Source organism: Cupressus sempervirens, chromosome 4, assembly GCF_028749045.1.
Source record: "Cupressus sempervirens isolate cs-2001-9-10 chromosome 4, ASM2874904v1, whole genome shotgun sequence".
NCBI lineage: Eukaryota > Viridiplantae > Streptophyta > Pinopsida > Cupressales > Cupressaceae > Cupressus > Cupressus sempervirens.
In genome coordinates, this window is record NC_143121.1 from 473,058,993 (window position 1) to 473,075,748 (window position 16,756).

The window sequence follows — 16,756 nt, forward strand, 5'->3', positions numbered from 1 at the left end:
AAAACCTTCTCAATAGTGTCTGGATGTAAACTCGGGAAAACTTTCCGACAAGCATTTCCAACTTTTTTTTTGTGCTTTTTGAAACAAAGTGCTTGGTGCTTTCCCACACAAACTCAGGTTCTCCGACAACCATTGGGAAAATGAAGATCAAATGAATTATTACTTCTTGAGAATCAAAACATTCCTTGTTGACGGGATATCTTTGTTTTTTTTGAAGAAGTCTTGACATATCTTGAAGAGTGTGCTGCAACATGAAGGTGATAACATCTTCCAATGAGATTGAATATTTGAGAACTTTGAGATTTGAGTTAAAATGATGAATCCATGAGGGGTGGGTATTTAAAGTATGCATTAGACAGTTATGGAACACATGTGATGGCTAAAAATGAACCAAAAAGCATATGTATTTGGATGGAAAGGGCCAAATTCGGACTTGGAAAGATGGATTTGTTAGAAAGGTTAATCTTCCCTTGGATGTATTTAATTGGGATATTCCAAGGATCCCTAAATGTAGTTTGTCCTATTGTACACATGTGGAGGACATGTCATTATTTGTCCTTTATTCCACATGTGAGGACAACTCATATTTATAATTCCTTTATTAAGGAATTTAGTTTATCCTCCTTAAGAGGATTGTGACACTTTGCACACACCTATTATGAATGTGGCATTCATAGAAATGGGAGTTACACATGCGAACACATGCAACTCCTTTCTCATCTCTTTAAAAGAAATGCTCCTCTTTCTTTCTTCTTTACACAGACACACATCATTTTGATGTTATTGTATTGAGCTATTTTGCTCCAACATTCTCTCTCTCTCTTCTCTAGGCATTTGCCTTCATTCATAATACTCACAAGGGGTTTTCTTTGCTTTCCCCTTATAAATCCTTGTCTCCATTGTTGAACCATCTTGGTGTATGCTCTTGGATTTTGCTTATCTCATGGTAACATTGTTTCACACTTAACTTACTTGGATTGTTTCTTGTTCTTTGCTCTATCTTATCGTTTCTTTCATAGGTTGCCATTCATTGGAGCACACCTTATGTCGGCAATGATGAGATTTGTGAGTATGGCCAAGAATACAAGTTGGGATGCATATGACTGCGTGCAAATGATAACATGACTTTAAAAGTGTGACCTTTAGTCAAAAACGGGTTCTCTAGATGTCATTACACATAAAGTGGATTACATGTAAAACAAACATGCATTTAGGTTCGAAAGATGGAAATGTGTGTAAATGAGAATGAAAGATGAGATTGCATGTAAATGTGGATGGAGGGTGAGATTACATGCAATCACATGTGGAGAATGAGAAACAGTGCATCATGACATGGAAAATGATATTACATGTAATTGCTCTTGAAGTGTAATTGCATATGAAAGGAATGGATGCAATGTGCCTTGGCATGTAATGGTGAATATGGAATGTAATGATGCACTCGCACTAAGATGTGGAAGGTGGAGTGAAGTGGAACATGCTTAAGTTCTTGGGAAAGAATTTGCAATTTCTTACAAACGAAGAAAAATGAGAAAACAAACAAATAAACAATGAAAACAAGCACAGAAGAAACACATACTTTTGGTTTTAGACTCAAACATACCAAGAGGCAAGTTTCTTTAAAATGCAAATTCAAATTTGAAATTTGCGAAAATCCCAAAAGTATGAAAATGAGAACTTTCATCATATTTAAAGGCAAAATGGACTTTTCATGGCATATATATAGATAAGTGTGCAACTTCGAGCTAAAATATGCACGGAAATAGCAATATAAACATGAATTGATGAGCAAGTTTGAAAAAGTCCACTTACTTGGAGATGAAAGAGCCAAAATAGCAAGAATCCTAGACTTTGAAGACTAATTCTCCTCCAAATCCGGATTCTCAAACAATAATTTGACTTCTTCCACACTTGCAAACAACAAATATTAATGAGCAATGAAGGGTCAAATTTTACATGAAGATGCCAAAAACATGGTCTCCAAAGGCAATAGCATGCATTACAACTCAAAAACAACCTTTATTGATCCAAATGTATGGGCTGTAAATGCCGTTTTTTGAGTTAATTAACAAACATGTGCCCTTTTCATGCAAAAATTTAGGTAGTTTTTGCAAAAATGTGGCTAAAAATGCATGTATTTGAGTCATTTTTGATTTGGGAATGCAAAAACGTCTTCCCGAAATGCATAGTCATGTACCCAAATTCAAAAACATGGCTTCAAAATGCATAAAAGTTGATAAAAACCCAATTTTCTGGGCTTTTTTAGCAAAAACATGATTCGTAGAAGGCATGAAATAAAACTTTTTTGACATCGAAAGGCAAAAATGTGATCTTCAATAGCATATATATGGATCAAAACCTCAAAACGACTTATATTTGAACCAAAAAGTGATAAAAGTGCCCAAAATCTGGGCGTTTTTCATAAAAACGTGGCTCAAAAATGCAAAAATCTGGGTTATATTTGTTTTGGATATGCAAAATCATGACCCCCAAATGCATGTATATGCTTTTTAAACTCAAAAACGCCCCTCTTGTGATGGATTTCAAGCCTTTATATGGGCAGATCTAAGCATTTTTATTGAAAAATGTGTTCTTGGAGGAGGAAAACATTAAGTTTTTTCACCTTTGAATCTTCAATTTCGGGTTTTATGAGGGCATATGCATGTATTTCAAGGCAAATCACACCTTTGGGAGGAGATTGCATGTTTTGAAAACATGTAATAGAGTCTCTCCATTCAAATCACAGCTTTTGGATACAAGTGCATATTTTAAAATTTGCTCTCAAATGACCCTTAGTGCAAGATCACACCTTTTGGGGGTCACTGCATGTTTTAAAAACATTTAAATATGCATGTCTCACCTTTTGGGAGTCATTACATATTTTAAAACACATGTATTTACATGTTTTATGTGTTTCAAAAATTCATCTTCATTCAAAATCGCACCTTTTGGAGGCAATTACATATTTTGATGTATATGTGCTTGTAAACATGTTATGCACAACTTAAGTGATGAATTAAGCACATGTCAATTTAGTTTTTGAAGAAATATTACTTAAATGGGTCATAAATAATATAGATAAATTTATAATGTTTAAACATCATTCAAAAAGTAATATTTACTAACATGCTTGAATTAAAATTCAAAAATTAAATCAAACTATATAGTTAATATAGTCACTTAAGTGAAAAATTAAAAGCAAGTCAACTAAAAAATAGAACATAAAGTGCTGTATGGTTACTTTGAGTGTAAAATGAAAATGATAAAGTAACTTAAAAACATAACATAAAGTGTATTTACGTTATATTTTTCAAACAGTGAATGTCAACTTCAAAATGCAACAGATCGGAAGAAATGACTACGCCCGAGCAACCATACTAGTAGAAGTTATGCAATATGGAAAGAACACAACTGTATGGTTGGAGGTGGTTGTATCTCTAGACTTGGAAGTTGCTGTACATTGGGAGGAAGAGGCCGTACGTTGAAAGGAGGAGGTCATATGTCCAGACTAGGAGGCGGCCGTACGTTGGGAGGAAGAAGCCCTACGTCCAGAGGAGGAGGCTATATGTGGTAAAGAGGTCGTACACAAGGAAGGTGTTGGACAAAACATGGAGGTACGAGAGGAAGCTCAGATAGGAGACCTTCGTCATTTAACAACCATACTGGGTAACAAGCCAATGTCCATACTCGTGATTCCAAAGGAGTCGTATTGAGTCAAAGGAGGGCCATATGTACCATTCCACACGTACGGAGTATTGCAAGCACATATGCCATTCATAGTGTATGGTGCAACAGTTGGAGTCAGATATTTGAAAAAGGGGTTTGGGTACTGATTAATTTATGGTGGTATGAAAGAAAAGAGGAATTGATCGAAGGCAGCAAAGGAATTGTTTTCTACGACGTGGCTTGGAGAAATAGTTGGTGGGAAGAGGACAAGACTAAAATCAGTGGGCTACTGATACATTATCTGAAAATGGTAAAGACAAGTGTGGGAAACTCGAATAGAGGAACAATCATAGACTCCAAGATGTGAAAATCAGCTCCACAGGCATCAAAGGGAATGTAGAAGATGACGGGAAGAAAGAGTAAGGGAAAGGTGGCAAAAAAGGTCATGGCGGCCAATGTTACCTTTGAGAGTGTAGTAGGAAGCAAATGTCACACATGGTGGGAAAATACGGAGGATCAATATCCAGTGAAGGAGGCACTGTGTAGAGCACAGGTGGACAGAATAATTTTCATACCTATTTTTGATTTGAAGTAGTTTGTAGCTACATTACGAACTATGGTGGCCGGTTATATTGAGGACACTCACACATCTGTAATCCAATATGCCCAGCAAACAGTGTCAATTTCCTATTCTGATAACGAATTAAATAAAGTGTTTGGAATTCCTAAAGGGGGATAGGAGTTAACAAAAACACTCATAGCAATGGAGGAAAGAAGAAGTGGCTGAAGTTGATGTGTAGAAAGGACCTCACAAAACAGGATTGTGAAAGTATCCAAAAGAATAGTCGGGGTTTAAAGAAAATTTTCATAGCCAGTCAAGAATTGCGTTGCATTGTTGATTTGGTTAAAAGCAAACTTACAGCTGGCAACCGCACATTAGATATTGCTCTATGGATGCTACTTGTGGTTGATGGATTGCATAAGGGCTAGGTGTACTATTGGGCACAGTTCCTCTCAGAAAGGCTGCAAGAATTCATGGGGCTGAAACATAAGGCATTCTACATGCCATAGCCTGATTCCTGGAAGCAGTCCATGCTTAGTTGCCAATCGAGCATAGAGGGGCCTTGATTCTAGCTAGTAGAGTGGAACTCTACAAGCCTGCAATAACATATTGGATTCACATGGACACTTTTGGTATTGGTGGAGGCAAACCACAAAAGAAGCTAAAACAGACAACCCCACAGTCAGTCGCATAGGTAGCCTCTATGGAAAGTTCAAGTCAGGAAGGGGTTGAGAGGGCAGTTCAGAGGAAGCTGAGCATGACACATACACATCTTCATCCTCGGACTCCGAGGAGGCAAAAATCCATTTAAGTGACCTTAAAGGCACGCCTAAGGAGGTTACTTTCCTACCACTAGTAGGAGGGCTGCTTCCGCAAAGAGTACCACAACACACAAAGGTCCACTGTACCACAAGAGAAGCTAGAGTCGAGCTTACGATGGGCAGTACTATACCCATGACAGACAGTACAAAACTTTCATTGCTAGCGGTAGCCAACTTGGCTTCTACCACTCAACAACCTCGTACTAATAGATCTTAGCTGCCAGAAAAAGTGTGGACATAAAGTTAGACTGTAGACAAAGCAGGGTATAGAAGTAGCCCATCCTATTGCCTTGGTGGTGCAGCCTATAGGCGACATGGATGCTCTAAATACAACACTAATAGAAGCAACAGACAGGTTACTGAAGACATATCAATGGAAGAAGACATAGTATTGGAAGAGGCTGATAAATTGCTTGAGGAAGAAGGAATGGTTTTTCCACTCTTATGACCCCTTTGGAGGTAGTGGGCGAGGACGCAACAGAAATACAAAGTGATAGGGTAGGATTGTTTGAGACATTTTCCTTCCAAGATCAAGCTGAAATATTTCTGAAGGAGTTACAAGCTATGGAAGATTCCACCAAGGAAGTGATTAAGCAAGCTAAAGATTAGACTATGGGAGCTATAGTTAGAGCAGCTGAATCATTGTTAGCATTTATGCATAAAGGATGCCATTCGGACTGGCACTTGCTTTAGCAGAGTGGGTATTAGAAAGAGGAAATAGCTGCAAAGTGGGCAAAACGCTACACCATAACTCTAGCTTTGGAGCAACCACCTCTCATACAGACACTGGTAGATATGGAAGTTGCATTCCGAAGGACATACTTAGAACTCTAGCAAGGAAAAGACTTGGCAGTGGTTGGCTAAGGAGTGGGAGATCAAAAGAGCTGCTCTCACAGACAAGTGGAAGGCAAAAAAGACTACCTTGGAAGAATCTTGGAAGATAGAAAAGGCTGCCTTGGAAGACAAAATCACATTAGTGGAGGCAAAAAAGATGGACACTTTGCGTGTTCTACAGGGGGTTCATGCCAAACAAAAGGTAGTTGAACGAGATCTTTAGCGACTTTGAGGGGCCCCAAATACAGGGATGTCTTCCCAACCCTCTTCTTGAAATCTTGGTTTTTTGTTTTGTTGGGTAGTCGTCTGGAAGACGAATTCTTTTTTTTGGGGGGGGGGGAGGATAAATGTAGTACGTAATAAAGTACTTAGCATTAGTTAAGCTTTGTTGGGTTGGGTAGTTAGGAAGCGAGAGGATGTGTCCATTGGTTTTCCCACCAAACTGACCATTACATAAGAACTTTGAATTATGAATGATGTACAAATGTTTTTAGTAATCAATAAAAGAGTAACTTTTTGTTGGCATTTGGTATATTTCCTCGCTGTTTGGTATTCTGGTACGAGTAATGAATGTTCTATTGGTACAATTGAATCTATGCTATATTTCTCCATGTAACTTGTGTTAGTTTTAATAACCATTCTGCAATTGGCTTGTCACAATGTTCATGTGCCTAGGGTTTTGAGTTGATGAACTTCTAGGTTTCATAAGAAGAACCAATAGAATCATGTGTAGAAGAGAAAGACTTTGGAACACACCAGAGATAGATAAATGAGGATTTCCAATTGATAAAATTTAGTCAATATGAAACTTTTATATGGGAACAACACTACTCACTTGAGTCAACTCACGACTATGCAACTTGTCCATAATCACTAGGGGCTTCCAAGTCTCATATGCTAGACCATGTTTCTCCTTTTAGACTCGTCCTACAAATGGGCACTTTATCATTTTGACATTCATCTTTTATTTTTCTTGCTCTCTTGTAGGCTTTCCTTTCAGCTTTAGGACACCATTTTGAATGGGATAGGTGATGCACATTAGTGCATCAACCTATTTGGTTGAAAAGAAAACTCACCCCTTATTGATGGTTCTTTTGAGCTACTAGTGTTGCTATAAGTTTGGTCCCAACTTTTTATCTTTGCTATAGTTCTTATAAGATGAGCCAATTAGTACATTTGGGATTCATTACATTTTTTAGCTCTGTTTAGTGTGTCCTGGTTATATTTGACATTGTTTTAGTTCAGTTTTAAAAAGAAAGCAGCAAATATGAATTGTAGTGGTATATATATTTTTTCATGCAAGTAATTCTATTTATATTTTTTCAAATGTACGGAGGTATAGTGGTCCCAAAGGAATCAGCAAGCCCATACACAAACCTGTACCTAGCTAACTTATATTGTGTCATTGAGGGTGTACATGGAGCAATTCCTGTATCCTATATCCTTCATGTGGTGGCTCACACAGTGGTTGCAAAAAATGCAATGCAATGTCCTCACAGTTTTGAGCGTAGCTTTTGCTGAGTTGTGCCATGTTTTCAGTAACCAACGTACTAATTTATCACAAAAAGTTTCCCTCCAAGTTTTTGTGCAAGTGAGTCAGAGCAGTTTGTCTAGTGAAAAATTGCAAGTCAAGTGTTTTGGGAGTTTTTAATCTATGCTTGATATAATTTACTTTGAGTAATAAGATAAAAATTATTCTTACAATATAGACATTTTTTATGCTTAAATGGAGTCCATGTATGTAATTTCTAATATTTCCTACAAAGATTGATGTTATCCTTTTCATTGCATTTTGACAATTAGCTATCAGTTTACAAAAGCATGTTTTGTATTCCTTCGAGTGAAATACTTATTCTGGGAATTAATATTTGTAAGATTCTGAACAGGCTTTGAAATTAATTGATACATTTGCATTTTACTTGTACATTACATTGTGTTTTTCTGTTGGCCAATGGCAATGGTGCTTTTTTATTGTAACAGTGAAATAGCTTCCAGCAATGTAAATTTTTTGTCTTTGCTGGTGTCCCTCACATATTCACCTAGTCTTTAGTTCACTTTATTAGGCACTTTTTTTCACATAATATGGGCTATAAGTGGATGATGCATTGGGCTACAATATGGTATTGTATATGTTATTAATGTGTTAAGATACTAGATCAATTCCTTATCTTGCTAAAAATTTATTATTTTGGCAGGAATATCAGAGTTTTAGAATAGGAAGTGATGGTAATCTTCAAGGTGTGGGTCTCTTTATTGGCACGGAACCTACTTCTGGTCGCCTGGTTAGTCACTATTATACATCTTTGATATTAGTGTTAGCATTTCTTTTGTTGGAGTCAAGGTTTAATTAATGTATAAAACTGAAACCATAAACAGGAAAATGCAAATACCATGTGATTTCTTGCCGTCATCAGGTATCAACATATTTCTAGTGGTTTCTTGGTTTCATTGGGTTACAGAGTACATTTTTACTTATAAATCATGACATGCCAATTTTCTTACGAGAAAGACTAGATCTGGAAAGGAATTTCTTCTATATCAAGGAATATTAATTTGAAGGGATCAAGTTTCAGTTTTACTTATTTAAGATAGTATTGTTCCCATATGTAATATTTCAAAGTTCAACTTTTGAGTCAAATGTAGGTAATTCCTTACTGAGTGAGTCCTTGATTTGTAATTTCCCCAATGAAACAACCTTAGGAAATATAAAAATAGATGATTTTTCCTATGTGTGCAAGCTGAAACAATGACCAAATAAGATGCCAAAAAGCCTATTGATTAAATACTAAAGCAATACATGATGATTGCAAACCCTTGTAAGCCATATATGCAACTTTAAACAACAAATTCAAACTAGTTGATGTATTTCCTCAAATGCAATGCTAATTAGTTATATTAATGTATCATAATTTTGTCTATTGAATGTTCAAGTATGAACAACATATATAAACCTAGTGTAATCACGATGCTCAAATATAATCTCTAATAACTAAACATCAGAGTAATTTTATACCTCACATTTGAGTTAATGCAACCAAACAACAGTATTTTATGCAAGCTCCCTGAACTTAATAGCAATTCTAATTATAACAGGTACAGCAACTTCACAACTTAATAAGAAGTTACCAGCAATTAGAAAATGACACCAATGTTCAAGTTTGAGCATATAAATTTATAATCATTCTGAATAGATGTACAGATGTGACTAAAGGTCTCCAAAGAGAAGCATTTAGAATGTATGGTGGCTAAGGCACCAATCATTACTGCCTACAAAGTTGCACTTCAAGATAAAATGCTAAAACTTTAACTTTTAAGTCAAGAGCTGCTGCTAGCGATCATGGAAGAAAATGATATTCAAAGTGGCTAGAAGCACGAATTATTGTCAATTTGAATGGTCAGACTCCCCCACAAATGACAACACATAAATGACAAAATTTAGACTCCTAGGTGTCTTGAAGATGAAGACTGGAAAACACCAAAATACAACAGATTCAAGAGCCTATATGACTTCCAATAGAAACCGAACACTCCAAACCCTAGATGTAGCACCAAACAGGGCTGTAAACACTCATATGCTGGGCATAATCAATTCGAAGGCTGGTAATGATGACTAATTGGGAAGAGAGAGCAAATTCAATTTGATCGAAACCTTTATTAGTAACCAAAAATTAATGCATTAAAAGTCCTCAAAATCAATGGATAAACACATTTGGATTATACTTGTAAAGTGAAAAATGTCCTGCCAAAAAAGCACTAAGGGATCTACGCAAGCCTGGATGCTCAAGTATCACAATATCAATGATATAAATCATGCTCTAATGTCCATAGAGTTTGGATCCTTTACCTGTTACGCGAAACATTTTTTGCTACAAAATGCTCGGGGATCTACTATCTCCATCATCTATGTCTTTATGCAATCTGTGTAACTTGATCACCTTTTGAAAAACAATTTGGCAATTTGAAGGGAAATAACAAGGACATATATGGTTCCCAATAACATAAATGAAAACATTGGGGAAATCTTTAACCTTTTGAAGAGAAGTAGCAAAGAAGTGTATATGGTTCACAATAACATAAATGAAAACCTTTAGGAAATCTTGGTCATGTCCATGATTTCATCGTACCATTTTTGACCAGGATTAGGCAAGGAATAGAACCTACGAACAATATACCCTCAACTTGTTGATAAATGATTTGTTTACCTTGATGCTTGAGGAAAGTATCAATTTTTTGCAAAGGCAAAAGCTGCCTTCTGAATTTTTAAAATTTATTTTTGTTGTGCCATTGTAATGTCACTATGAATTGAAGAACCTAGAGGTTCTATTTGAATTTTGTACTAATTTCTTGAATTCTGATAGGCAGCAGTATGTACAACTGTATTTCAAGTTGAGACTAACTTATGAAATGGCACAAATTAGATTATATGCAGGCAACAATGAAGTTGTAGCAGTCATAAAGTAGGTTGTTGATTTGGGTGCAAGAACCTGGCATGTGGGTACATTCAATTTGTTTTGAGGGGTGTGGTGTGTGTATTTACAAAAACTAAAGCAGTGTACAGACTTGTAAACTAAATCGTTTGATAGTATAATACTTCATCAATAATCAATGCCAAATGCCAAAGATAAATATTAAATGCTAATTGATAGTTCAAAAATATTCAAAGGAAAATCTTTACAATTACAAACTTGACATCATTAACAGCATCGTCTTCTATCTTCAATGTAGTTAATCAATCATCAAAAGGATTATAAAAAAATCATCATCTATTGCATTTTCATCTGCTGCAAGTTCAAGATGATTTGAACCCAAAGTGGTGCCACTCACACTTGATGCACTATGCATAAGCATGCCATCATCATCATCATCATCATCATACTTTGTGACTCTGGCAAGATCCTTTACGGTTGCATCCATGTTGGCACACTCAACAACAACATTCTAAAGCTTTGCTGCCCCATCCTTGTATTGAGGATCCTTATGTGACAAAAGATGTAAATTGGAATCAATATAAACCAAGTACTCAACTCTTTTTGTAGCCAACTAGTTACACTTTATTGAGTGGATGGATTGTACTCCAATTTCGTTCAATGACAAACAAACTTGTTACCTAGAGAGAGAACCAACAAAAAAAAAAAAAAAATTGCATAATAAGTTAAAGAATGTTTAAGTACTAAATTCTACAATACATGTCGTAAAAAAAACAATTAGCATACTTGTGAGAGGATCTTGATTGTAATCGGTTGGAAGTACATATAATCTTGATGTTGGAGGTATTACCATGTACTAGCATGCACTTCGGATTGGTCATTAATAACACAAGGAGTATGATTTCTTACCGAGACAAATTCTCTCCTAACATTTTTCTCCACTTCTTGATCTTGGAAAAATCTACTAAATGCTTATTTGTACCTAGTACTAACTTCCTAATATCTATATGTTGGTGGAAAGCACACCATTGCTATAGTACCTTAGAGATAGGGCATATGCATGGAGGCACACTGATGTGGTCATCTTGCTCCAAGGATGATGAATGGTTGGTTCCACGCTTTTGGAATTTTTTTTCGTTGTCATTCTTTTTTTTTTAGTATTATCACTTTTATTTTCTCCATCATTGTGTCCGTGCCATCAAAGACACATGGTGCATTTGTATCAGCAAAATCGGAGCATAGTCATATGCTCAGTGAAATCCAATACATATTCCACATGAGCCCACCAATTGTTATCTGACATCAATGATTTGACCTTTTGGGTCCTCTCTGAATTTAATTTCTTCCATGCACCCCATTGATTGCTAATAAGCATTTGACCCGATGCCGCTCGCTCCTTCAGAAATTGTCTCATAATAATTGTATGAGACGCAAACTGGGTCTCAACAACCTTGGATCATGTTCATAGCAAATAACACATTGAAAATTTGAAAATAACACATCAAAAAAAATTACAAATTTATATATATATTGATATCGAATGACATAAATAAAATTTAAATAAATTAAGTTTACTTTCAATTGTTCCAATCTCAAGAAAGTTCTGAAAAATTGCTTGTGACATATGGTTTTGATTACAAACATCTGGATCTCCTCGCTCTCTTGGTATATTTCTTTCATCCCTCTCTTTGGGTGTCAATTGCTTGTATCTGTTAATGATTTGCTCATAAATAATGATAAACAACAATAAACAAAGGTAGAATAAAATAGACACATAAAGACACACCAATTTGGTTTTATTTTGCAGGAGTACAAATCAGCTCATGGAAACTTTGCAAATTGCAAATAGCTAGTATCTATTGTTTAGATTACATTAGCTTTTATTTATATGGACCTTCACCTACAAATACAAAGAGCATTTATACCACACATTTATTTTATTTTGTGTTGGATTTGAAAGCAGAAGTTAAAGTGATAACAATTAGTTTGTCTTGAATTAGAATAATCTTCATATTTATGTTTGTTATTTGGAATTGATGAATTTATATCTGTGCTATCATGTTTTATATTGCATCGCACTACCTATTTGAAATTGCAGACTGTTTTATCTTCAATAGAGAGGAGTCCTGCTGCACGAGCTGGTATACATACTGGGGATGAGCTGGTTGAAATTGATGGTAAGGCACCTAAAATTTTGTTTTTCTTTAGTCAGCAAGCCTCATGTTTCCTAAGTGGCCTAATTTATTTTTAAAGGGAATTCCAATTTATTCTTACACTTGACAGAATGTAAATCTCTGAACCTTGGTAATTGTTTGTATTTCTTGTTTGTTTCTGCTGTAGCTATTTGGTTTGTTTATTACTAAGTTTTTTCTCATATCAGTGGACAATAAACTATGCATCAGAAAACAGAGGATAATTCATGCCATAAATCTGTATTTTCTAAGAAATATCATATAGATACTTTTTGTAATAGAGAAGCATAGTAAAAAGGTTAATATGCTTGTTTGATCTCATGCAAATGTCACATTTGTTTTGTCTTAGCCACAGTTTTTCTGTACTGTGGCCTACACTACAGATTTTATCATTTTTATGGTGCTTACGACAACCTGCAACTCCTTATGCTGAAGACATTTAATGGACTCTCTCGACATCATCCACAAATACAATACTCCTTCTAAAAATCCTTAATGTATTATATCAAGATTACCATTGATTTGCAAATTTGCTTATTGAATCTGATATTTTATTACAATGGGGATGTGTGATGTTAGGATTATTGAAATGAGAAAAATAATAATTTTTTTCCAAATTATAAAAGGGGCAATATGAAGCAACAAGGGGAGAAGAATAAACAAGAGAATTGAATTCAAAATAATCCTCATGAGTGTACCATCAGGTTGCTGTTGCACCACTCTGACTTCAACAAGCTAGTTCTCATGCCCAAATTTCAATTGCCTTTTTAGAAATCTTTGGGAGTGCCTAATGTCTTAACGTATGGACTCAATCCTCATTGCTAATAAAAGAACATTGTTCAACCATAAAATCAAAGGCCTTGCATTTTCTTTCAAGGTGACAAGCAAAGAATTACAAGTCTTTCAATCTGTCGTATTCATCTCAATGCTATAGGAGTGACTGTATAGAAATCTCTTAGAAATTTGATATGAATCATCACCCTTTTGTGATGTAGGTGGATATCGGTATGGTATTTATATGAATTAGCTTCCCTAAAGTGCACCTTGATCCAATAACCATTTGAGCCTCTAATCTCAAACTTACCTTCCTCTAAAATTTCTTTATCTAATTCCTTTGGGCAATACTTCAAATCATCATGTCTTTCATTGTCACCAGGTTCCATGAAGTGCTTAGTTATTGCACCTTGTCTTCTTGATTGTGGGGTCCCTTCTAAAATTCATATCTTATCCTCTTCTTCATAATGGGTTACTGTTTCATGACATCTAGATGTCCTTCTATCCGTGTTTACTATTTGAATTTCATTTCTTCATGCATTCAATTTCACATTTATATGAACCCCTACGAGTTCAAACTCTGTTTTCAGTTGTGACTCAATGATATTTTGTCAAACAGTTAGTATGTAATGTATAAAATGAAATTATCCGAGTTTTTGAATCACAAAACACCATACAAATTATAAGTGCTATGCATAGAAATTAAGTCAACATTTATATGGTCATAACCTTCTGAAGTCACCACATACCACAGAGACAATTTGTCAAACACTTGGTGTACCACCTCTTGACATAAGTGAATTCCTCTATCGTCAATCTGAATATAAAGGTATTTTTGTTGCAGACTTAGTAGTTTAACCATGACAATATTTATATCATGTTTTCATACAACGATTTGATTTCAGACTTGCATATACGTGAAATTCAATTCTGAAACTCTAGCAATATGCCAATTGACACCATTAATTCCATGACTTCAGCTGCATTACATTAATATGTTCAATTTTGTTGCCTTGTTATTAAACCTGACACAAAATCTCAATATTTTCATCATGTTAACTAAGGTTGCTTGTGGGGTAATAATACCTATGCTGTCGTTCATATTTTCCATGGTCTATGTGAGTCAAATGTCCAAAATTCTATTATTTTGAGTACAAAAATCAGCCAAAATATGTCCAACTTTGAGCTTTAAATGGTCAAGCTTTTATGAAATTTTTGATGGTGTTGTCATTGCGAAGTCTACTTCATATTTTCAAAATCTGACTCCTGAGTCAAAAGTTATGTCAGGTTAACCAAAACCTCCAAAGTATGTATTTTCGATCGATTCGTTAACCTCCCCCACAAAGGTTAAGAAAAGCTCTCAAAATGCGCTTTTTTTGAAAATATTAACCTCTTAAAAGGAAAGAGGTTAAGTTGGAAATTCAAAAGACATATTTTGTAGCAAATTCCTAACCTCTTTGCTGAATAAAGGTTAAAAATCAAGAGGTTAATTAACCGCTAGAAAAGTTAGTTATTTTGTGTGAATGATGCAGCCCGGAATGTTGACAAGGTTTCTTTGGTACTCATGGATGGAAGTGATGAGGCTATGGAAATTGCAGTCTGGAGATCTCTTGAAAATATCTTCATATGGAGTCAAAGAATTCCACCTCCGCTGAATAGAACATGCAGTGATCAGTTTGGTTGTTATTATTTTCGCAGATATTATGCGAGTTTGGAAGTTTGTGATGTTCAAAGTCTCTACAGTATTATCAAAGAGAGGAAATCTTTGTCTGTATTGTCAGACATGCCTACCTTTCATGACTAGTGGCAGTAGCAATAAAGATGAAGCCCATAAAGTTTAATCTAATGCATTGTTCTCTACACAAAAATGAGAGCTTTCCAGCCAGTTGTGATAATCCATCAATAGGCAATGGGAGATGCTTGACAAAATTGTATAAGTGATGTGGAGCTGCTACCTTACAAAATACGATAGTCTCAATCAGACAACAAAATACAAACCATTTTCCTTATGCCTCCAAGATTTGCAAGCCAAATGTAATAGGGGCAGTATACTGTTTGTCAGAATGTTTGAAGATGTTGCTGTCTCGTAGCATGGGGTGACTGCAGATGTAAATGTCATGGAGGTCAGACTATTGAGGTGGCTGCCCAAATCTTAAAGCAACTGTCAAAGGGAAGTCGAGTCGGTGGTGTCAAGACTTCTTGCACATTCCATGTTTGATTTAATGCTTGTGTGGGTGAAAGAAGAATTAGTGTATGTGCCAAAGAAGGAAAATTCCACCATGCATCTTGGTTGGCAGAATATCTCATTTGCACAATACACGCATGATATCGTGCACTATGTTTCAAAAGCTCTCAAGAAAATGCAATTGGCAGAAATCTTCAACCTCAAAATTTTGTAAATTACCTCCACTGATTTTTGTTTTTAAAAATTGAAAAGAAAATTTTTGGAAAGAATTCTAAATCATAAGAGGCTTGAATTTGTCTTAAAAAATTTGCCAAATTTTATGAAATCCTTGTTGGAAAGATGTTTAGCACTCCCCTTGGGATTCGTGACAAGGCCTTAATTGCCTCCTATGTACTTTTAGTTGAGTGGTTGTATCGGGCACTAATAGGGTGGTCTTTTGGTGTAATGACAACCCCACTCTAACAAGTGGTATCAAAGCATGGTCACAGATTCGGAATCCTTAGACCCTTGGGTAATGTTGAGGGGAAGATTGTTAGAAAATGTTTAGCTCTCCCCTCGGGATTCTTGACAAGGACTTAACTGCTTCATGTGTACTATAAGTTGAGTGGTTGTATTGGGCACTGATAGATATGTCTTTTGGTGTAAAGACAACCCCACTCTAACAATCCTATCAACAAGTCCCATCAACCCACTTGTTAAGGAATGTAAGATCTTTAGATAGAGTATTTTGATTTACTTATTCTCAGATATTTGTATGACAGTCTGTCCTTACTTAAGTAATCAAGGTAGTGACTGATATATCTCTGTGATGATTCTGTAGATTGTCAAAGCTCTTTCACTAGATGGTGCTGTGAACAGATGTATGATAGTAATCAAAATAACCAGGTCACCGATCTGTGCAAGACTGCCTTCTATAATACTGGTTTATATGTATGTATGTATATATATGTGTATATATATATGTATATATATGTGTGTGTATATATATACAGAAGACTGCTGATGGTAATGTAATATATTTATATTGAGATTGAAGTTGCTTGAGATAGTAAAATGGATTGTATTGATGCTTTCTCTCAACCAATTGAATCAATATAAATATAAATAGGAGAAGTCATGTCCATGTAGAGCTATGACCCTATGTGACATGTGCCATATAGGGTCATGTCTCTATGTAGACATGACTCTTGGTAACACAAGTTGATTATGGTTAAGGGCCTGATAGACTCAAGGATTATAACTCTCCATTGTAATCATTTCTGGGTGCACAATATGGAGACCTGATCTTAGAGCAA

General features: G+C 35.5%; 1 protein-coding gene across 3 annotated transcripts in view; it reads left to right on the top strand.

Moving 5' to 3' along the window:
- LOC149562017 (Peptidase S41 family protein) overlaps positions 1-16,756 on the top strand; it is a 224,318-nt gene that overhangs the window by 54,947 nt on the left and 152,615 nt on the right. For all 3 annotated transcript variants that reach the window (XM_089825553.1, XM_089825556.1, XM_089825554.1), the window contains exons 4-5: positions 8,079-8,165; positions 12,409-12,487. In XM_089825553.1, coding sequence (XP_089681679.1) covers positions 8,079-8,165; positions 12,409-12,487 — 166 coding nt within the window. The remainder of the gene's footprint in view (positions 1-8,078; positions 8,166-12,408; positions 12,488-16,756) is intronic.